Genomic DNA, 21,341 nt, shown 5'->3' on the forward strand with positions numbered 1-21,341 from the left:
CTGGACCCCATAAGTGAAAGTGAAGCCACCATTTTTAAAGTGCTTGCGTGCAAAAGGCTTAAAGGTTTATTAAAGTGAGAATTACCTCAGCAAGCATATGAGACCAAGGAGAGCTGAGGGGATGTGGCTGGATGGGAACATCTTGCTAGCAAAAATGTAACTCCCACTTGCCCCGCTGCCCTTCACCTGTCAGCTTTTGCTGCTTTTCCTTCGGGAGGGATGTGAGGTTTCCTCCCTGTGCAGAGCCCAAAGTGATGCATGAAAAGCCAAATTCAACCCGAGCAACCCTCAAGATGATGATCAGGGTAAACCCACAGCAGGAGCCTGCTCCCCCATCCAGAAGCTCAACTCCCACTTCCATCACTCTCTGGCTCTGGGACAACCACAGCTGGTTTGTAAGGTTTTATCTCTGCCATGAGCTATAACGCTGCCTAAAATCCTCTTGGCGGGAATTCTCTCTAAAGAGAAAACAACCCCGTGACAGCATGGCCAAGTGCAGGGTTTCAGCAGACATATCCCACGCCCCTCCGAGCACTCCTGCTGAACTTTGCTTTTTCATGCCGGGCCAGCCCTGCATCCCCCTCCGCTCCCAGCCCTGGCAAAGGCAGCGGGCCAGCCTGCTTAGCATGCGTCTGTCATTGCTGGGAGCAATCATTGCTGCTAAGGAGCCGAGCCCGGCGGCCGCGAGCATCCCGGTCCAGCATCCTCCCCATCCTGGCTCGTCATATGATTTCTCCTAAGGGACAACTGCTGAGCGGGACTGTGTATCCAAGCTGATCCTTTGCTGATAAGCCAGCTACCAAGCCTCCACTGCTGAGACAAAAGCGTTTTTCTTTACCCAGCAGGGCCTTTCTGCTGTGAATGACAGAGAAAGGGGTAAAAGTGAGTTGCCTGGCACTCCTCGTGAGCGAGAGGCTTTGGGGGTTCCTTCTCCCCTGCTGTGCTGGCAGATCATGGAGCTTTTCAGGCTGAGCCTGGGCTGCATTTGTCTCCTTCCTTGGCTTGAGGGTAAGTTTCTCCTCCTTTGGGGTAGCTGTAAAGTGGGAAGAGCCCTCTGGGTTTAAACCTGCTTTCCTGCTGAAGTGTTGCTTGGGCTGCAAAGCTCAAGAACCACCAGCTGTACAACAAGTGCCGACAGGCACATTTCAGGGCATCATTTAAAATGGGATTAAACACAGGGGTACAGAAGAGTGAGGGACAGGCTGGCGAGGTGCTGGGATGGTTGGGCCAGGCACACCATGGCATCATGTCGGCAGTCTTTTATAAAGTGCTAAATTTTAAGCTGCTAAGAGTAGTGGATAAATAAACCTGCCCAGGGAGGGAGGCAGGCATTAAGTGACCTCCTAAGCACTAATGTTCCTCCCGGTCCCAGCTGCTCCTTCCCAGCAAAAGTGAGTGAGCTCAAAGTATGCTAGCAGCATGGGAGATGGTAGTGGGAAGTGCAGAAGTATTAGTCCTGCTCCTCTGGGGGTCGGCTGGGAGCAGGATTTGCTGGGAAGCTGCAGAATCTGCACTGCTCACCTCCATGGAGCAAACTTGGAGCAGCTCATGTTGACATTCAGCTGCTTTCTGAGGTTGCTCCAATCCTGTATCCTGCCCATGCACAGGAATATTTTGAATCCAAGCAGCCCTGGTTTTGACATGCATGGATAGATGCAAAAAGCAGAAGTCCCTGCTGAGCATCATCTCAGAGATTGGGAGTAGAGCTACCCAGGAACAGTTTCCCAGGAGTGGTGCTACCCACAGTCTCACCAATCCCATCATAGGCATCAGAAGGAATCTATTTTCTTTAAAAATGGGAAAAGTCCTTGAGCTAATAAGCCTTTTTATTTTGCTGGTATGACTGAGATGTCAGGCTGAAAGCGACTCATTGAAATAAATCCCTGAAATTCTTCAAGGTTCATTCAGTCTCTGAAGCTGCAAGGAGAACAGCCCTGCAGTTTTACAGGTTACATGCTCAGAGCTGTTCAAAATCTCTTGACCAGAGGACTATAACTCTTTGGGCTGCCCAGCTGGGATGTTTGTTCCCTAAAGACAAACCTCAGACTGACACCTCTGAACAGTTACTTTACATTCCTTGCTGCACAAGTGAGTGTTCCCCAGGATGCTTTGAGAAGTTACTCCTCAATTTGCTCTGCAGCTGGGTAACAGGAGAGGTTTGTACTCCTACAGGTTTGACTTCTGCTCCATCTACTGCTGTTTTCTGCAAATCAGAAGTTGCCAATTAAAATGAACTGAATCTCTCACTCTGTAAAGCCCAGGCTGATGGTATGTCCTTGTAGTGGAAAGGGGTGATGATGCATCTTTTGAAAGTTAGAGAAGATTTGGTTAGGACCTGGAGATGACAACATGATGGCATGCAAAGAGAGCAGAACAGCCTTCAGGGTACGGCTCTTCCTCTGCCTCTAAGGTAGGATCTTGTCTGGTGTTAGAATAAAGTTATTTTTTACTGCTGCCATACAAAGGAATCCTCACAGTTGTGTCTTATTAGTAAAGTATGGAGGATCACAGGGCATTTCTTTTCCTTTATAGTGTAATGCTTTTGGTGCAAACATGATGAGCCACTGCACTTCAGCCAGACCTGAAATAAAACAATAAAACCACCACTGTTTTGCAGAAAGGATTTCATCTTCCCAATGCCTGGCAATGCCCAAAGAAGGTCAAAGAACAGAGCATAAACATGTTCATGCTTGGGGCTGATCTCCCCCTGCAGCAGCTTTTCCCCATCCTCTCCTGCTTGGGGCTGCTGCGTTTTAAGGCTGCTGGCAGGACAGAGATGCTTGCTCTCAACAGACCTCTGAGGGTTTGGTTTCCTGCTAAAAACTGGAAATTCTGGAATTTCCTAAGCTAATTCTGACAGTTGTTTCTTTGGAAACTACCTGCAAGCAGAGAGGAGACAAAAATTAGACATCAGAAAAAATTTGTCCCTGAAAGAGTGATTGGGTAATGGAATGGGCTGCCCAGGAAGGATGGAGTCACCATCCCTGGACATGTTTATAAAAAGACTGGATGTGGCACTCAGTGCCATGGTTTAGTTGACAAGGTGGCATAAGGTTACAGGTTGGACTTGATCTCAAAAGCCTTTTTCAACCTAACTAATTCTGTGATTCTGTGAAAACTTTTCTTAAAACGCCAAACCTAATGGTGACCCTGTGAGGTGCAATGGGCAGTGGGAAGTCAGGCACCAGCATGATCTGTGCCTACATGCACAGAAAGAAAACTGCTGAAATAAAACTGCATTTAACACTGACTCTGGAGCCCCATGCACTGTTTGTGAGGCTGTGGTGGCTGTGCCTGGCATCTTGGCATCCCATATTTTGGGGGACACTCTCCTCCCCCTCAAGCCCACGGTGGTGCTGGCTGCTCCCTGACTCCTGACACCCTGATCTCAAAAGACAGCCCTAAGCATTTTGCACTGAAGAGGCAGAAAGACCAAGCTTGTAGGGCACTTCTACTCCTGTATTTACTTTTCCAGCCTCCAACTATTTTTCACTTGGGGGATTTCCTGGCTGTGATGCATTTAACTCTTCAGTAGCTACCAGACCTTTTCCCTTGGCTTGCAGGTTCTCGCCAGTAGCAACACACAATGCCTGGGTGCAGAACCACTTCCTGCACACTGCAAACCTTCCCTTGGAACCCCTTGTCCCGTCCAGGATCAGTCCTTGACCAGTCAGCCCCTCTCCATCCTCTCCAGACCTCTCTGGAGGTAGACACCCATCATATCCCTACCCGAGGGACTGGTTTCCCCATTTGCATCAGCTTTGTGGTGACTTCACCAACCTCCCTCGCTTCTCATAATTTAAAGATTTTTTTTTTCCATGTCAAAACCTTCCTTCTTTTCCTATGGCTGCTCTGCTCCCTTGGAGGCCTTCACTGGACTACTTCATCAAAAGCAGACCTTGCAGTTATGTGGAAAGATAGGAAGTCGTGTTGGTCAATCAAAAGCAAGATATTCTTAAGAAAGCAGCAGTGATTGGTAAAAAATACAGGCCAAGCCACCCCAAACAATTTGCAAATGTCTTTGATCAAGACGTCACAGGCAATGCTTAGAAACAGCAGAAACTTTCCCAGTAACACTGGGATTACTGGTAACCAAGGTTTTTTTAGTGGCATTACCTTAATGAGGAACGTTGCATGGATTTTGTCCCTAATCCTACATGGTACAGCATGTCCCAAGGGTGGCCATGCTGCAGAGAAGCAGGGGCCTGTATTTACTTGCTTTTCTATCCTGTAACCAGAGTGTCAGTATCACAGGACAAATGAGCTGGCATCAAGAGCCTTGCTAGAAATTGTTTATTTTGTTCCTAAAAATACGAGGATGCCAAAGTGTTCAAGTATGAGCAGCCCAAAGCAGGCATCTACTTGGGCTCTGTGGGTAAGGCTGGCATTTTCCAGAGATGCTGAATCCCATCCTCAGGGAGTAGACTGAATGCACTGATTGCTCCAGGTTAACATTCTTAAAATGTTACAGCTCATGGCCTTATTTGTTGGACCAATGGGCAGCAGGACTTAGGATGCCATTTTGTGTCCTGAGTAAAGATTCTTGGTGCCTGATGCGTATCTCAAAGCAAACATCCTCCAGGTTTAGTTGTGGGTCTACCCCTATGACTGTCTGGGGCACATGCAATGGCTGCTGGCAGTCACACGTAACTGCAATGTTTGCTGCTACTGTGCAAGTAACAAACATGGTGACTGTTTAGAGGCAAACATAAAACATCAGGGACTCTACACAGAACAAAACACATATTCCTGCTGGGTCAAACAGCAGCACTCTTCAAAGCGTAATGAAAATACCCAGAATTTTCAAATGGAAAGTCATTGCCAAGAAAGGAAAAGAAAAAAGAGCACAGATTGTGGCATGCTTAATTAAAACCTCTAATAAAACGTATGAGAAAAGGACTTGGATGAGCAGCTAGAGAGAAAATACAAAAACTGCCACCAGAAATTTTCAAACATTATCTGAAGCAGGAACTTGGTGGGGGTCAGGAGGCCAATAAATAACTGGCACGAATACAAGAACAGCAACCAAAAGTAGGGCACAGTAGAAAGGCTGAATGGATTACTAGTACAGACTAGATTACCAGTCCAGTGGCTCTAGTGCTCACTTCAGACATGGTCAGGGAGATGCAGTTTGAAGGGTGTTATCAAACAGAATTTGCAACAGAAGAAGTTTTAGGAGGGGAAAAAAAAAGTATAAATAATCCGTGGCAAAGGACCAGCCCAAATGTCTTTTGAGTTACAGGAGTTACAGGAAACTAAAGATGACATTTTAAAAAATTCAGAGGGGTGTATTAAATTCTTATTTTAGAATTTAAATCCAGCCCTCGACTCCAAAGGGCTGCATTACAGCAATAATGCCCCTCTTAAGAGGGATCCTTGCACAGCCTAGGGAGACACAAGTCCTTAGGCTCGATTTCAGCATCAGGCAAGTCAGTGGAAGCCAAGAACAGTATTTACAGACAGATAAACACGAGAAAAGTCAATGCAACTTTTGTAATGGGAATGTCTGACATCCATGATGGTATCAGTAAGAACATAAATGTGCTGAGCTGATCAAGGTCTTGTGCCAGTGTTTGCAAAAGGCTTTTGATAAAAATCTTCCACCAAGGCCTTTAAGAAACTCCATTCTTATGGAGTAGGAGAGAGACCTAGCCCACAGGCTGGAACAAAGAGCTAGAATAAGCTGACAATGATTATACCAGTGATAGTATCAAAAGGCACTCAGAAAGATCAGAAGGAATGACTAATGAAGTAATTAAGCTTGCTGATGCCACAAAGTAATTAAGAATAATCAAAACTTAAGTTGACTGTGTGAAGCTGCAGAAGGAGTTCCTGATGCTGATGGAGCAACAAAATATTTTTCTTTGAACGTCAGAGTCAAAAATATAACATGGTGGGCAAAACCATTTTATCCATAAATATCCAGCGATAATCTCTGAGTTAGTTGATACAGAGCACTGGAATGGCTGCCCAGAGAGGTTGTGGAATCTCCCTCTCTGGAGAGATTCAAACCACAGGTGGATGTGTTCCTGTGTCACCTGCTCCAGGTGATCCTGTGTTGGCTGAGGGATTGGACTGCATGATCTCCAGTGGTTGCTTCCAACCCCAACAAATCCATGATTGTGTGATTTTTTTGGAAGGAGGCACTGGCATCTTGTTGTCTTGAGTGAGCTCTTTACTTGTCTGATTCTTACCCTCTTCCTCTATTAGCAAATGTTAATGGCCTAGTGCTGCAGACAGGATCCTGGGCTCAGCTGATGTTTTATCCGATCCAGCGCAGTTGTTGTATTCCTGTTACATTGTAATGCATATCTCAAATTATTACTTTGGAAATGGGTTTCTCACAGTTAAGCTGAAGCAAAGAGGTGAGAATCCTGAATTGCACATCCTAGGGAAAAATGGAGAGGGGGGGGTGGGGCTGGGAGAATTGCATTAATCCATTTCAATTTTCTAAAGTTTATGGGAAATTACATATGAGACATTTCTCTTGCCTTTAGAGGCTGGCAGAAACTCAAGTCCAAAGTGCATTAAATATCTTACTTCCACCTAGCCCTCAGTAAGGGCTAAAGAGAACAGAAGTTGTCCACAGACAGTCCAGAAATTTAATTTCCATTTAGGCACATTGGCTTGGCAAGAATTGTCTGGATTGGTGGCAACCACAGGTCCTTGCAAGACAATATCCCAGTGCAGACACATTCATCAGACAATTTCAGAGCAGGTGCAGAAGCACTGTGGTTTCTGGCTCCTCTCCTCAGGCATTCAGGCTGAGCAGAAGGACCTGAGCTCTTTCTGATTTAACAGCCCCAAGGCATTATTAATCTAGCAGAACCACAGAATTCCTAATTTCCTGAGGGGAAAAAAGAGAGCTCCTTTAAGCTATTGTTTATACCATTGCTATTGTGTACTAGATTCTGTTTATATTGTCACTAATCTTTTCAGGTACTGAGCCAAATACTTATAATGGCTCAGTATTGTTTTGGGTTTTGCTTTTTTTTTTTATTTGTGAGGGGAAACTCTGCAGAAATAATTTAGATAAAAATCATGCTCTTGCCTAACCTCAGTTTTCAGTGTCCTCTTATTCTTTATGCTCAGTACTATAACCTCATGGGGCTTTTTTAACTCTGTCTCCTGGGAAAAAGAAAGAAAAAACGTCACTGCAAAAGCTGCGAGTTGCCATGCATTGTTTTTAAAAGAGTTCTCAGAATGTTCATAAATTTGAAACTTCTATTTCTATCCATCTATCTTAGGTATAAAATACACAACAGAAAGTTACCTGCAACAGTGATGGATGGTTTAGCACTTAACATTTTGCTCAGGATATTCACAGGCCACACTTGATGAATACTGAAAATAGTGGCAATCCTTCAGTTAATGTGATGATAGCCATCCTAAATCATCTGAGATGTTGGGACCAGTTGTTCTTAAAAGCAACAAGCAATTACAGAAATTGCTCCATATTGTCTGTTTGTTGTGGGACAGCTGCAACCTCTCTCTCTTACAAAAGGATTTTTAAGTAGTACCTTTGTTCCCAAGGTGCACAGACCAGTGCCAGGTGTGCTAAATCCAAGATAATTTCAATACTTACATGAGCTGCTCAGCCAAGTACTTACACTCTTCTGGTGGGATATGGTTTTATCCCTGCACTGCTTTAATATCTCCAGAAGCCACTTAATAGAAAGTGTAGCCCAAGGTGGCCTACTTGTCCCCAGATGAACAGCACAAGAGAGTTTCAACTGCTCTTTTATAAGAAAGATTTGACCTGGATAGGGGCAAATATACCTCGAACCATCTAATTATTTTGGAGGGAGGGGAGGACAGCTACCTAGGTAAAACAGCTGAAGTCTTGAATTAAATATATATATATATATAGGCAGATATCTGATATAATCATTCAAGTTGGAACAATGTTTTTCTTCATTAGTTACATAACTGCTATTTTGCTCTAGCATTGCCTATAGCTACTTGCATGCTCCTTTTTGTCAAAGAAATGTCATTCCAGGAAATTAGGAAGCTGTGGGAACTGTTTATCCAGGCATGCTCATCCAGGAAAGGACTGGTGGGTTACATCTTACCTCCCCCAGGGTATTTACAAAGAGATGCGTTTGCCTCAGACATGCACAGTACTAAACCATGCTCTGATTGTACCGCAGTAGCAGAGGGACAAGGCTTCCTCATAAGGAACACCCGGCTGGAAAAGTGCATCCGTGCCTCCCAGGAGACCAGCAGCATCAGCCTGGCCAGCTGCAAGGAGCACTCCCAGCAGCAGCAGTGGGGCTGGGACCCCGACACGGGCACCATTGTCAGCCTGCACACGGGGCGGTGCCTGTCGGCCCACAGGATGCGCGAGTACGCTCTGGTCAAGCTGGAGCCCTGTGGAGACTGGGAACGCCAGGCATGGTCCTGCAGCAAGAAGGGACACTTGACTCTGCAGAGCTTGGGCTTCCACCTCGGCACCAAGGAGGGAGGCCACAAGGTCTTTGTCTCAAGGGAGAAGGACAAGTTCAGCAGGTGGAAGATGCTGGCAGATGAAACCATCTGTGCTGCAGCCAGGACAGCAGCTCAGAGGCCCAGCAAACCAACACAACAATCTCTAGACACACGTGTGTGGATCTATGAAAGTAAGATGAGGTAGATTTAGTGTCGGATAACATCTAACTTTCATGCTATCCAAGCCACCTAACACCAGGCTTGCACCTGTCATTCTAACTCATTTTCACTGTGGCCCCACCTGGAGAAACACCAAATGGCTCCAGCTCAGCCCCACCACCTGGTACCACTGGTTTCCAGTAATGACTGTTCAGTGTTTTCCAGAAGCATGGAAAATCTTACATGATCAGGTCTCCAAAACCTAGCTGCATTTTGGAGGACAGGCAAATATTTTGGTGAAACATTTCTGAATTGGTGCCCACAGCACCAATTCAGAATAGTGCAAATTGCTTGAGTCTCCCAAGCACAAAACACCCAAGGAAGTCTCACAAAGTCACGCACTTTGGACTATGAAATAGCTGTTGATACTTTGGGATGTCTTTTTTGGTAAAAGACTGAAGGCAGCTGAAAACCTCTTTTAACCTTATATGAATTATTGAGAAGCAGCAGCTATATCAGAAATTATTGCTTTAGATTCTGAAATTAAAGTTCTCTTCTGTGAGACCCCAACAGTGTACCTTTCACTAATGAAACCTAGTTCTAACCTTCATTCCATGTTCTCATTATCCTCAGAAGTGAACCTTGCTCCTGGTGCCTAATGTAGCCATAAAGAGACTGAACACAGCAAATAGTGGGAGGAAGCTTAAGTGCTGCCCTCCCTTTGCATTAAGAAATCTCAGAAGATGACATCAAAGATTGTTAAAAATTGGGTTTATATTAACCATTTATGGCCTTGGCCTTTGCTGAAGAGAATCCAAACTCTGCTTTCATGAGTGTTCACTGGCCATCATCTAGACTGGACACAGAAAAGGCACGGTTTGTCACAATTCTAGGAGTTTGAGACAAGGCTATCAGACACCAGGCATGGTCATTTTACTGAGATGTGACTGCAAACATTTGTCACATGCCCAGTGAAGCCCACTGCTGACCACTGATAATTCATGGTCCAGTGTGTTTCCCACTTTCATCTAAGTCCCTTCTGCAAATAAAGGTGGTTTTTGGTACTTTACTTTGGTAAAGTTGTGTGCAGAACTGAGACCTGCAAATCACACTCAATTCCTCCCTCTCCTCCTCCCCTCTCCTCCCCTCCTTTCTTCCACAGATTCAAAAAGAGCTGGTGTTTGTAGTGGTTTTTATATGGCTGTCTACTCTATAGGTCAAGAAGTTCCCAACATTCTTCAAGGAAAATTATTTCCCTGACAGGAGGCTATTCCTTACTTTAAGGTTGCTGGACCCAATGAAATTTTGAGCTCTGCAGAAATGAGTAAAGAGAAAATGTGATGTACCTGGTTGGCATAAACAGATGGATTATAAGTATAACCTCTTGACACAGAGAGGCTGTATCTAATTTGAAATAAAGAGATACATCAGCTGCTTCAGCTGTCATGTGTGGAGAGGAAGGCCTTCCCCCCCCCCCCCCCCCCCCCGCCCCGCCCCAAGCTTTTTAATTAGCCTACTAGAAGGCCAACATGCAATTATCACAATAGTTACAAGTGTTAGTGTTTGTTTAACACTAAGTTAAATATGGACCATCCAAATTAGATACCCTAATAGGCTAGTTAAATATAGGTTAGGAAATACGTGGAACATTTAAGATATGGGAAAAAGGCATGTGAAAAGAGCATTTTCATTCCCCAAGGCAGTGTTCCTGGCAGCCCAGGGCTGCCTTGGAGCCGGGATCCCCAAATAAGGCAGTGAGGGTAAACATAGAGCAGCTTTTGAATCAGGCTGTGCCACTCAGTGTGTCTCATGCAAACTCATAATTTTCCTGTGAATTCCGTGGTCCAGTCTACTGGAGGGAACCTGTGACATCTCAGTAACAACATCAAAGTCCTATGTATTTGTTTAGGCATTTCTTATCTAACTTCCAGCTGATCATCAACAGATGACTTCTACTTCAGTGGGTTATCTGCTCAATAAATTACACCTGTGTTGTTATGGTGTGGGTGTTCATGCCACAGCATGGGATGGGGTTTGGATAGGCAGGAGGGAGCCCTCAAGACATGGTTTTCTTGGTCTTGACATGTGCATTATTGCTTCCCCACACATCCTACTCTGCAGTAGGACTGGAAGGCAAAGGGAGGTATTGAGCCTTGCAAGAGGTATGGACTACTTACCACCCTTTGAATCCCATTTTTTATATCTGCAGTGTTGTTAATAGCTGTGATTCTTCCACTTGCCTCTTCCTCATACATCATTCTTTAACAGCTGGTGTTGCACTCATACTTCTAAAACCAATGACCACATCTACCACCAGAAAACAAGCCCTGCTTGTGTGGTTGATTCCATCTTGAGAGGTTCATTTCACCTTTAAAATCTGTGACAGATGAAAGTCCCTGATGCACAGGAGGAGGTGATTGCTACTGTACCACATCCTTCTCACCCTGTAAGGCAGAAAACCAAACCAGCAGGGCTGGGTTCCCCTTCCTTGCTGGGCAATGAGTATATTCAGGTTCCTGTACAAAAAGTAAATGATAATCACACAGATCTTTGCTTTATTTCCTTCCAAGCTAAAACCATTGATTCATCAAAGATTGATGCTGTAGACAGAAAGTCTTCTGTGAGCTTGACTGACCCCCCTCTGGCTAACACACTCAACAGCACAGTGTCTCCGGCAAAGACCAAACCAGCACAGCTCCCGGCAAATGAGGGTGAGCACTTTTCTGAATGCGTAAGTAAGAGCAGCAGGAGGGAAAGTGTCGGCAGCATTTCAAGGTTACTCAGCTATTTTCAATGGTGGAGAAGGACCTGAGGATTCCTGAAGAACTTCCATGTGTACCACTTAGTGCTTTCACCCAACATGCTGAGGAATTTCCCTTGGCAAGCAGTTCAGTGATACATGCTTAACCTGGAGACATAGCCACCAACTGCTTTAGAAGCAAAAATTACCTGTGGCTGGGGAACACCAAGTGCCAATAAAGTTTCCTTTTCCTTTCTGGGTCCCATACAAAAGAGATTTGTGGCTATAGTGAAGCCTCATGAGGAATCTGGACCCCTGGTCCAACCGGAAGCTGCTAATCGGAGTCTTTCTGCTTCTTCCACTAGATCCATCCCACAGTCACTCCAAGAAGCATGGAAATCGGGGGAAAAACACTGGGGCCAGGCTTGCAGGTAGGTCCAGAGATCAGCCAGAGGAGAAAGGGACCAGAAAAATGAAGGTTCATCAATGCTCCTGTCATTCCCATTGTAAGAGATACATTTCCCTGGAGTACTGCTGAGGATGCTCAATGGGGAATGAGGGCACAAAACTACCTTACAGAAAGACTAATTTTAAAGATTAAACAAATCTCCACAGGCCTGTGATTAAAAGAAAATTAGTAAAAACATGAAAATGCTTTGTCTTAGCTCCCCAGGAGAATCAGACAGCTGCCGGCACTACTGCTTTCCCCTAGCCCTTCTTATTTTGTATCAGAAAGATGCAGAGTGGAGAAGCAGGAGATATCATTGTCTTTGTAGCAAGAAAGAAAAGCCTTTGTGGCAACTTTCAATAGAAGAATGTTGTGCAGCATAAAAGTACCTGTAGGATGTTGATCCTGTAGACAAAGCACTTTTCCTGTCATCTGACATTTTTCAGGGACATGAGAGGTGATTTTTTGTAGCAATCATGGCTATTGCATAAGAACAGGGATATGTACAGCAAACACATGATGCTTTCTCTGATACCCTTTCAGGCACGAACTGGAAGACAGCCATGCTGGTCCTCAGCCCCTTGGCATTCATACTAGGATTAATAATACTGACACTCAATGTCCACTACAACAAGTAAGTGAGAGTCAGGTTCAATGGCTTTGCTGTGAACAGCATTTTAAAGAAAAACTCCAACATCTCAAAACAAAAGGCTTGGTCTTGGCACTCATCCCCATTCCACACCTGACATCACTCGCTCTCAGCAGATGGGTCTGGTCACCAGTGTGTCACCCTTGGTGGTTTCTCCTCTCTGCCACCCAGTTTATCCATCCTTCTTTCTGACCCACCCAAATGCAGCCACTAATGTTGGTTCTTTCTCTCCTACACATCTTGCGTCATCACTGAAGGAAGTGGCATTACAGTCACTGACGTGGAGAAGCAACCAAGTGACACACAGGTGCAGTTACTCTCTTTTCTCTTCTCACAGGAAAAAGAAAATCCTCTCTGCTCTGAAGAGCTCTCCAGCAGACAGCAGCAGAGTTGATTTACGAGAGCCGACCCCGTTACGAAGAGGAGCCCAGCCATACCTTCCACCATCCCGCTCTCCTTCCCTGAGGCATGGAGAGATCCTCATCGAGTGGAAAGATGGGACTGTCACTCCTCTTTTTGATAACATTAGTTACCAAGTGGACTAGCTCCAAAATGACAGAGCTTTTGTTCCATCCTGGGTCACTGTTCCCACCAGGAAGAATGCCACCTGATTTCCTCCCTACCCTTGCTGTTTTGACAAGAAGCACTGTTTGGGGTTTCTTTCTTAACACTTGAGTACAATCTCCTTGCACAGCACAGGTTAAAGCAAGCAGAGTAGATTGTTTGGTTTGTATAGGCACATGCTGCTTAGCAATTCCACAGCTGCTTTAACCAACAACAAACCCCAGGTTTCCATAGATGAAGCGGTGACTTTTGCCAGCTGCAACTGTCCATTGAACCAAAATTAGAGTTACTGAGCATATGAAAAAGTGAATCTTTGAAGACAAGGCAAAAGGTAAAAAACAGAAGTCCTGATGATCCTCAAATTCCTTCCAAGATAAAACTAGCTCCAAATAGACATAGAAGGCTGTCAGTTATATTGTCAGTGTGAGAATGTAATTAATAAGCACTGCCTTCTATAAAATCTCTTCCAAGCATCTGCCAAAATATTCATCCCCATTAAGTTGTCAATTAAGTAACAGCAAGTCATTTTTCTAACTTAAAAGGTGGCACTCCACTGTCCTCTCTGCATCACTGCAAGAGCCCTGCTGAGAGAGCATGTGTCTCTCAAAATGTTTCCATATTTAGGACGTACTAAACCTTATTATATATAGCACACATGCTTTTTTATTATATAGACTGGCAAGTAATGTCGGTCATGTTTGTTGGGGATATTGTATATAGAGCTGCTTTATACCAGCTTCAGTCTCTGATTTCCTATAATCATATGGAATAGTCAATTATTAGATGCATTGCTCCAGAGCAGTAATACAGTTCTTTCACTTTTAGACAGGAGTATGACTATTTTCAGCCTTGACACTTCTTGTTTGAGCATAAATACCTGTGACTGTCACACTCAATCCTGATCTTTTCTCAGTGAAATTTGCAATGTCTTAGCACTTTCCTAGTATTCATGAATGTATGCTTTTGTTCTGATTTTGAGATGATGTAATCATGGCTATAAGTCAAGAATTTTGTGAGAAAGAAACAATAACACCAGGAAGTTACAAGTGTGAGCTGTGTCAGTGTATTTGTTCAGTAGAGCAAAGAAAACCATCTCCTCACGTTTCTTACTTGAGCAACGCTTTTCACTTGACCTAAATTAAGCTGTTCTGCTATTTCAGTGTAGCTTGGTCTTCTCTTGAGTTTGGTTTTATTTAACCTACTGCTGAAGTAAGGTCTCTCCAGGGAATTTAAAATTTCTCCGTTTTGTTTGTTTGGTTGGTTTTTAATTTTTCTTTTTAAATGGTAAAAAGTTTACTGCCATGAGATATTATTATAATCAAAAACTTAACTCCTCTTAAAAAAAAATACAAGCCCTATTGGTTTAGGGCATAAATATCATAGAAGCTGGAAATTAATATCTTTGCCAGGTGGATTACTCCATAATTATTTACTGGAGGGTTTCCCAGACGCTCCCTGGGAAAATATTTTACTATTAGACATGGGCAGAGGAAGAACTCTTTTTTCACCAGTGGGCAGCAAGAATCAGAGTTAAATCAGAGTTCTGACTTTCCAACATTTCTACTTTAAATGAAACCTGAAGATTCTGGGATCAAAAAACGTATAAAAATTATCTTTACTCACAAAATTTGTGGGAATACACTCTGTACATAAATCACTTAAAATGCACACACAGTGCCTGACCCATTATCACAGTTACACCCCTTGGAATTTTGTCCAAGGAGCACACCACCTTAGAGTGCACAGCACTGGTCATCCTCCAAAACCTTGACAGGCTTTGGTAACACTGTGTAAGCAATGCCATTAAAAGGGAAATACTGGCTTGGAGCTGAGCTAATGTGTTTTCCAAAGCCCGAAGTGCCTGTGTTCATTACTGCCGAATGGGCAGAACCGATGACTTGCTAATGACTCGCTAACTCCAGCTTAATATACTAATCTTGTTCATAAACACGAAGGCAGCAACACCATTGTTTACACAGTACTGATTAAATGGTAGCTCAAACAATAATGAAAAACCAAGACAGGCTCTAAACTCTTCTCTCCCACTCTCGCTGGTTGTTACACTCTCTGCCGCCACCTGAATGAAACAGTTCTGAGCAGTGTTCATAATCAAAATAAAGCCTGACTGTAACGTGGAGGAACACTGAAGTGTTTTATGTGTATATATACACATACATATTTATATATAAAAGCCTCCTTACAGTGCATCCCTTTTTTTGAAAATATAAATATATGCAATTTTAAATCACTGGAAGATAACAGAGTGACAAGAAAGACTCCTGTCACACTGCTACCAATATTACTAATGTTTTCTGCCCCAAAAGATGAGTGGCTGCAGCCATAGAAGCACTGATAGCAGGAAACAGACACAAGATTGCACATAAGTTTGGATATCCAGTGCAGAAAGTGAATTAAATACCCTTTGCCAACCCCCTGGAAAATGTATGGCTAAGATGTCTGTCAAAGATCAAAAAAACTAAAAGAGAGAGGCAAAATAACTTCAAATTACCACTTAAATACTGCATCTCAACCATTTACTAAGAGTCTTTGGATGGAAAATGTTCTCACAACAGTACATTAGTGATGTACATAAATTCATGATACAAACAAAAAAGACCTGAAATGATCAGGTCTTGGATATCACTGAAAGAGGTGGGAATAGAATTACTGCTTTCTCATTTGAAATGCAAGGTATGACTTCTACAGCAAGTGTTTTGTTATTAAAAATCCCCATATGCTCGTTTTCTCAGCTCTCTAGATTTACATCTGCAAGTCCAGATGTATCAAGTGTTTGATTCTTCAAAAAGACCTGTGGTTGTTCAGCACTTCAAGGAAGCAAAAGAAAGGGAAAAAAAAAAAAGAAAATAAGACAGATAGAGGAAGCATTTTGTTAGGTCTGGGCTTCAATTCAGACATCTCTGGCTTATGGTTCAATCAGACTATGCTTTTTTGTGCGAGCTAGAGGAGACAAAAGCACAATCTCTTTAAAAGCTTCATGTATCCTCTGAATAAAAGCTCAGGTATCACTGAATTTCTACAGATTAAAAAAAAAAAAAAAAAAAGAAATCTACATTTCTGCAAACATATAATGCTTTCTCCAGTTTAAAAAGCAGACCTGTCTCCTCAAGAAATCCCCTTATACTTCACAAAACACTTATTCTCTGGAGCAGAGAAACTGATGCACTTCTTTCAGCGTTGCTTGCATGTCTTCATATTCTGCAAATTTGCAGGCATCTTCCAGCTTCAGCCACTGAAAAGCTTGATGCTCCTCCGACAGCTTGATTTCTGTGTTGCAGTCCTTCATTTCTGCCAGCCAGTACACGACGGTCTTAGGCTTGCCACGGACAGGGTAGTGCAGCTCTTTCTTGTAGCCCTCGATGAGGGTGAGCTGGCTGGCCTGCAGACCAGCCTCCTCCTGTGTTTCCCGGAAGGCTGTCTGCAGGTCATCCTCCCCTGGGTCCACGTGGCCTGCCAAGAGGGTGTAAAAGTAAATCTCTGGGGAGGAAACTCACATTTTGCTTTAACTGGGAAACATTGGGAGACAGAGATGAGAGTACATGGTAGCTGACACAGGATGAAATGGAAACTGGAGAACAGAGATTGCTTTTCCAGATCTTATGTCTTGATTTGTCTTGTGGCTTTTAAGACCATTGTCTATCCCTCACCTTCTGAAACATCCATCAGCCTCTCAGCACCAGACATCTTTCCTTCTCACTCCTTCCCTCCACTTCTGGAGTACTCTACACCCATAATGTTCCACCTCAGAATATACTGAGGACTGAGTCCCTCATTTATCCAGTTAGAGCGGAGACAGGTCATCTGAGACTCTTTATCCTCTCTCAGCCATGTCCTCTCACATAAGCTTAAGGCTCAATTCTGCAAAACACTTGTGCCAACAGTCCAGAAATAACAGGACCAGGCACTGACACGTACCATTTAAAAGGTGGGTTTCATTTAGGCAGCTAGGGATCTTTTCTCTTCCATACTCCTCTCTGAAACAAGCAACAAGTCTAAAAGCCAGTCCTTTCACCAGCTGGGTAGTTCTCCTAGGACACATCATTTATTTTACGTTGCTCAGAACGAGAGGTGCCACTACAAACAATGGATAAATATAACACGTCCCCAGCCATTTGTACTTCTGTTGAGAAATGTCAGATTTGGTTTTCTCATGAAAGCTCCAGACCAGAACATAAATAGAACAAGCCAAGCAATACCTCAAAAAAGCAACATAGTGGGAGCTGGGACATTTTAGAAGGAAAAAAAAAAAAAAGTTTAAGCTCTATTTTGTCCCTGGTGTGACTCTATTTTCTATGTAGCTGGCTGCAAATAGCTCTAATTTCATCACAGAGATGAACTGTTCCTCAGGTCTCAGGCACCCAAAACCCCGCTTTTAGTACCACAACCTGAGTTATGTGGGAAATGTGTTTTGCTTTGGCAACAAGTCCCACTCACTTGCCCCTGCCTGTGTATCAAAAAGTGTGAACACCTCTTACAACATGACATCACCTCAAATGTAAAATACACTTTTCTTTCAAGCAGCAGCTGTGCAGAAATCAGCATCTGATGTTGATACCTGTTGATAACCTCAGGTCAAAGCTCAGTAAATTGCCAAGTCTGTGCAGTACAGTCTGCCCGCAGGGCAGGTGAATGACTGCAGGCAGCACCTCACACAGCACAGCTCAGATCCTTCCACCTATTTCCACTAATGCAGTTCCAATAGATTAAGAAGGAAAATGAACCCTATGTCCCCTTCCCATCAGTCTCAGCTAGTGCGAAGTTACAATCCTAGGGGCAGAGATAAGGCTGATGAAGTTCATGTGAGGGGATCCAAGCAAGTCCAGTTTAATCCCGTAAGAGTTGCAGCTGCTTAGAGAACTTTTAAAATAACAAGGTACAGCTGTAGCTGTAAACTGTCTTTTGTGTGTGCTTTGAGAGACAATTACAACTTCTCCATCTGGCTCCTGCCCCATGGAATCTATGTCAGCATCACATACAAGTTATGTTACCACATTGCACATCCCAGAGCCACCCTGGATACCACTCCTATCACAGATATAATAAAATGGAATAGCTTCTCTTCATTAAATTCCCCCAAATCAATACCAGGTTTCAATTACAGCACCCTCTGCTCTGGTGCGACCCCACCTGCAATGCTGCATCCATCCCTGGAGTCCTCAGCAAGGGAAGGACATTGACCTGTTGGACTAAGTTCAGAGGAAGCCATGAATATGATCAGGGAGTGGAGCACCTCGGCTTCGGAGACAGGATGAGAGAGCTGGGACTGTTCGCCTGGAGAAGAGAAGGCTCTGGGGAGACGTTAGAGCCCCTTCTGGTGCCTAAAGGGTGCTGGTTTATAAGAAAATTGGGGACAGACTTTTGAAAAGGGCAGGGAATGATAGGAGAAGGGCTCCTGCTTTTCACCTTGGAGAGGGCAGACTATAGACAAAGAAGACTTGCTTTTACTATGAGGGTGGTGGAACACTGGCACAAGTTTCCCAGAGAGGTGGTGAGTGCCACATCCCTGGACACACTCAGGTTGGACAGGACTCCAAGCAACCTGCTCCAGCTGATGTTCCTGCCCACTGGTGGGGGCTTGGACTAGACAGCCTTTAAGAGTCCCTCCCAACCTAACTATTCTGTGGTTCTGGGTGTGTGAAATGTACGCTTATGAGACAATCAGCTCCTTACCAAAATGCCTACAAGTAATTTGAATTGCTTGTTCAGAATTACTATGCTCCCAGGGAGCTTTTCCACAAGGGTTTCTTCTCATAACAATCAATCATGTCCCAGCAGATGTTTAGCTTTCCACTAGGCTGCAAACTCAGCTCCCTTAGGCTCTTGGTGGAGTAGACAAAGGGGAGGTTTGGAAAGTTTTGTTCTTTCCCTTAATAGGAGAGCCTAGCTAACACTGCTAAAAGATTTCTCTCCCCCCAGTTTGCAAATTCTTGTTTATAAACTGCTGCACCACGCCCTGAAAGCACCGCATTTCACAAAATGAGAAGTAAAAACTATTGGGAAGAAATTCCAGGTGACAAAAAACAGCATGCAAGAAGATCTACAGGGAACCTGAAGCATTTCTGTGCTGCACTTTTTCTGCTACCAGGGCTGTTATGTACTACTAAACACTGGCTCTGCCACTTGCCTTTACAGAGAAGGTGCTGCTCTGTCTTGGGACACAGGGCTTGTCTTCTGCTCTGAGGCCTCACTGATGTCCAAGAACAGCTGGTAAGGTTAATTCTCCTATCTGTCCCTCTCATCTATACTGCATTAGGCGAGTGATCTTCATCAACCATCTCCTGCGTCTCGTAAGAAAGGTGTACTAAAGTGTACTATTACAGATTTCAGTTTGCCTTCCTGCAAACTGTGACCCCTCTGATCACACACGGGCCAAACAATCCTGCACTGGCAACAGTGGTACCTGGCAAACGATCAGACCCGAGGCAAGAAGGTAGAACATCCCCTCATTACCTCACTTCAGCTGTGTGCACATCTTGCCAGAAACATCAGATACCTGAGGAGCTCGGCTGGGTGACACACCCTGCCCCAACACAAATCAGTCGAGCCCAGTACTTTGTATAGCCACAGCCTGCAGAGGATTTCAGCCTCAAAACTCCCCCCTCAGCTCCCTCAGAAGCACCATCAGACTAATGGCACAGCCAGCAGATACTCTCAGGTGGTAACTGCCACTCTAGACCGACCTCAGCCAAAATCCACTCTGGAACCTGACACCAATGACCTCCACGAGTGTCATCAGAACAAAAATCACCTTTGGGTGGGGTCCAGTGGTGGGTCCCATAGGATGTCTGAAGCAGAAGGTACTCGATGCTGTCAGTGACCTTAGAGGATGGTGCTGGTTGCAGCCTCCTGTAGATGATCAAGCCACAAGCTCTCACAGCCATTCCCCTCTGTCAACCACACCAGGAGCTGTGGAACGCAGAAAACACGGGGCTCAAACAGACCAGCTGTATTTAGCCGGCAAACAGATCTCAGAAAAGTAAAAAAGTTGTCCACCCCTTTGAAGTTACTACAGAATTAAACTGTATCTTATTAACTACCCTTGAATTGTAAAAACTTGCCTTTTAAAATACGGAAACAGGAACCTAGATAAAAGCTTTAAAGAAAAAAAGAGTATCATCGAGAGCCATAAAAAATGACCTGCATGTTATTTCTTTGCTGCTGATAGATTACAAACTATATTGTGGGGAAAGGAAAAAAATTACAAAGCAAAATGAAAGCCACGGATTAACACTCTGAAACTCTTCCACTGCAAAACTCCAAAGGCCCTGCACAGAGGTAATACCTCAACATTACTGGAACTGGCATATGGAAATAATTGGTCTGGACCGTTCCCTGAAGCACAAGACTCCTCAGGATATCAGGGTCAAAGCTGAGAAAATGAATGACAAAAGGACAGGCTCTCTGCTGTCTCGCCTAGACATCAGGCTGACATACAAAACTAAAAGCTTCTTGGCACGTGTGTTAAGCACTGATTTGATGTAAACAATAAGGAACAGACCTTTTAAGTGATAAATATTGTCAGCAATAAGCTATGCAGCCAGCATGAGCAGTTCTACAGAGAAAAAGAGAGAAAGCAACGGAGATGAGTAATCCATGTTACAAATCTGGCCGATTCCCAGTTCCAGGTGAAGCTTTGCATTCTGATAGAGACGCATACTTCAGTAGATATCTTTACAGAACACTGTATTTTCCTGGGACGCAGAGGGAGTGACACCTCCAGCTTCCAACACGGGAAACTACAGCACGGAGCCCTTCACCACCAACCACGCCTCTGGACGATGCTCAGCTCTTTTGGTCAACCACTTCAACAGCTTCCATTAGTTCCTGATCAGCCGCAAGGACCACACCCCTAACCCGCAGCCCGGGGAACCAGCACCACCTCCCGTGCGCGCCTGGAAGGACAAGGACAAATCCCAGCAGGGCCCTCCGCCGGCGCCTAGCGCCACGCGGGCCCACTGTCCGGGCCCCTCCTCCCCGCCCGCAGAGGGTGGTCCCCGTGCCCCGGGATGGGGACACCGGGAACGGGGACACTGGTCACCCCGACGGCGGCCACCACAGCCCCCTGCCCTCACCTCTGCTTCCGGCTCCGGCAGTGGGCGGGAACCATCCTATGATTGACGTCAGCCTTAACCAATGGCAGCGGCAGTGCCGCGGGCTGTACCCACTCCCTTCTCGTCCCGCCCCCCATGTTCCCTTTGGCCCCGCCCCATACCTATGGAGGCCTCGGATTGGCCTCTCGCCGCAAGGCCGTGCCCCGCCCGCCCCTCTCCCGTCTCTCTATTGGCTGGCTGTGCGCGCAGGGCTGCGCGCGGGTGTTTGAAGCGGGAAAAGCGTTG

The 21,341-nt window shown here is 44.8% G+C and overlaps 2 protein-coding genes across 4 annotated transcripts; one reads left to right on the forward strand and one right to left on the reverse strand.

Moving 5' to 3' along the window:
- Nucleotides 1–671: 671 nt before the first annotated feature.
- On the forward strand, nucleotides 672–15,855 carry LOC310922846 (uncharacterized protein). Of its 2 annotated transcripts, none has more exons than XM_083883740.1 (5): nucleotides 672–1,008; nucleotides 11,157–11,297; nucleotides 11,692–11,757; nucleotides 12,318–12,408; nucleotides 12,761–15,855. In XM_083883740.1, the coding sequence occupies exons 1-5, from the start codon at nucleotides 954–956 to the stop codon at nucleotides 12,966–12,968; spliced, it is 561 nt and encodes a 186-aa protein (XP_083739866.1). In that variant the 5' UTR covers nucleotides 672–953; the 3' UTR covers nucleotides 12,969–15,855. The 2 variants fall into 2 exon arrangements, with proteins under 2 accessions (XP_083739866.1, XP_083739865.1); XM_083883739.1 differs by lacking the exon at nucleotides 672–1,008 and adding an exon at nucleotides 8,455–8,618.
- A 132-nt stretch (nucleotides 15,856–15,987) lies between these two features.
- Nucleotides 15,988–21,115, reverse strand: NUDT2 (nudix hydrolase 2). Of its 2 annotated transcripts, XM_083883742.1 has the most exons (4): nucleotides 20,663–20,855; nucleotides 20,504–20,557; nucleotides 19,754–19,911; nucleotides 15,988–16,455 (listed from the first exon to the last, which is right to left on the reverse strand). In XM_083883742.1, exons 3-4 carry the CDS (start codon nucleotides 19,884–19,886, stop codon nucleotides 16,142–16,144), a joined length of 447 nt encoding a protein of 148 aa, XP_083739868.1. In that variant the 5' UTR covers nucleotides 19,887–19,911; nucleotides 20,504–20,557; nucleotides 20,663–20,855; the 3' UTR covers nucleotides 15,988–16,141. The 2 variants fall into 2 exon arrangements, with proteins under 2 accessions (XP_083739868.1, XP_083739867.1); XM_083883741.1 differs by lacking the exons at nucleotides 20,504–20,557; nucleotides 20,663–20,855 and adding an exon at nucleotides 21,078–21,115.
- Between the last annotated feature and the right edge of the window lie 226 nt (nucleotides 21,116–21,341).

Source organism: Zosterops lateralis (assembly GCF_965231275.1).
Source record: "Zosterops lateralis genome assembly, chromosome: Z".
NCBI classification, from domain to species: domain Eukaryota; kingdom Metazoa; phylum Chordata; class Aves; order Passeriformes; family Zosteropidae; genus Zosterops; species Zosterops lateralis.

Bases quoted from the DNA above. Each gene is read 5' to 3' on its own strand.
- LOC310922846 (XM_083883739.1), top strand. From the start codon at position 8,516: ATGCTGGCAGATGAAACCATCTGTGCTGCAGCCAGGACAGCAGCTCAG. The intron at 11,298-11,691 runs GTGAGCACTTTT...TTCTTCCACTAG, and splicing joins ACAGCTCCCGGCAAATGAGG to ATCCATCCCACAGTCACTCC. The intron at 11,758-12,317 runs GTAGGTCCAGAG...ATACCCTTTCAG, and splicing joins CACTGGGGCCAGGCTTGCAG to GCACGAACTGGAAGACAGCC.
- NUDT2 (XM_083883741.1), bottom strand. From the start codon at position 19,886: ATGGCTGTGAGAGCTTGTGGCTTGATCATCTACAGGAGGCTGCAACCA. The intron at 16,456-19,753 runs GTGATTTTTGTT...CCCTCTTGGCAG, and splicing joins CCACTGGACCCCACCCAAAG to GCCACGTGGACCCAGGGGAG.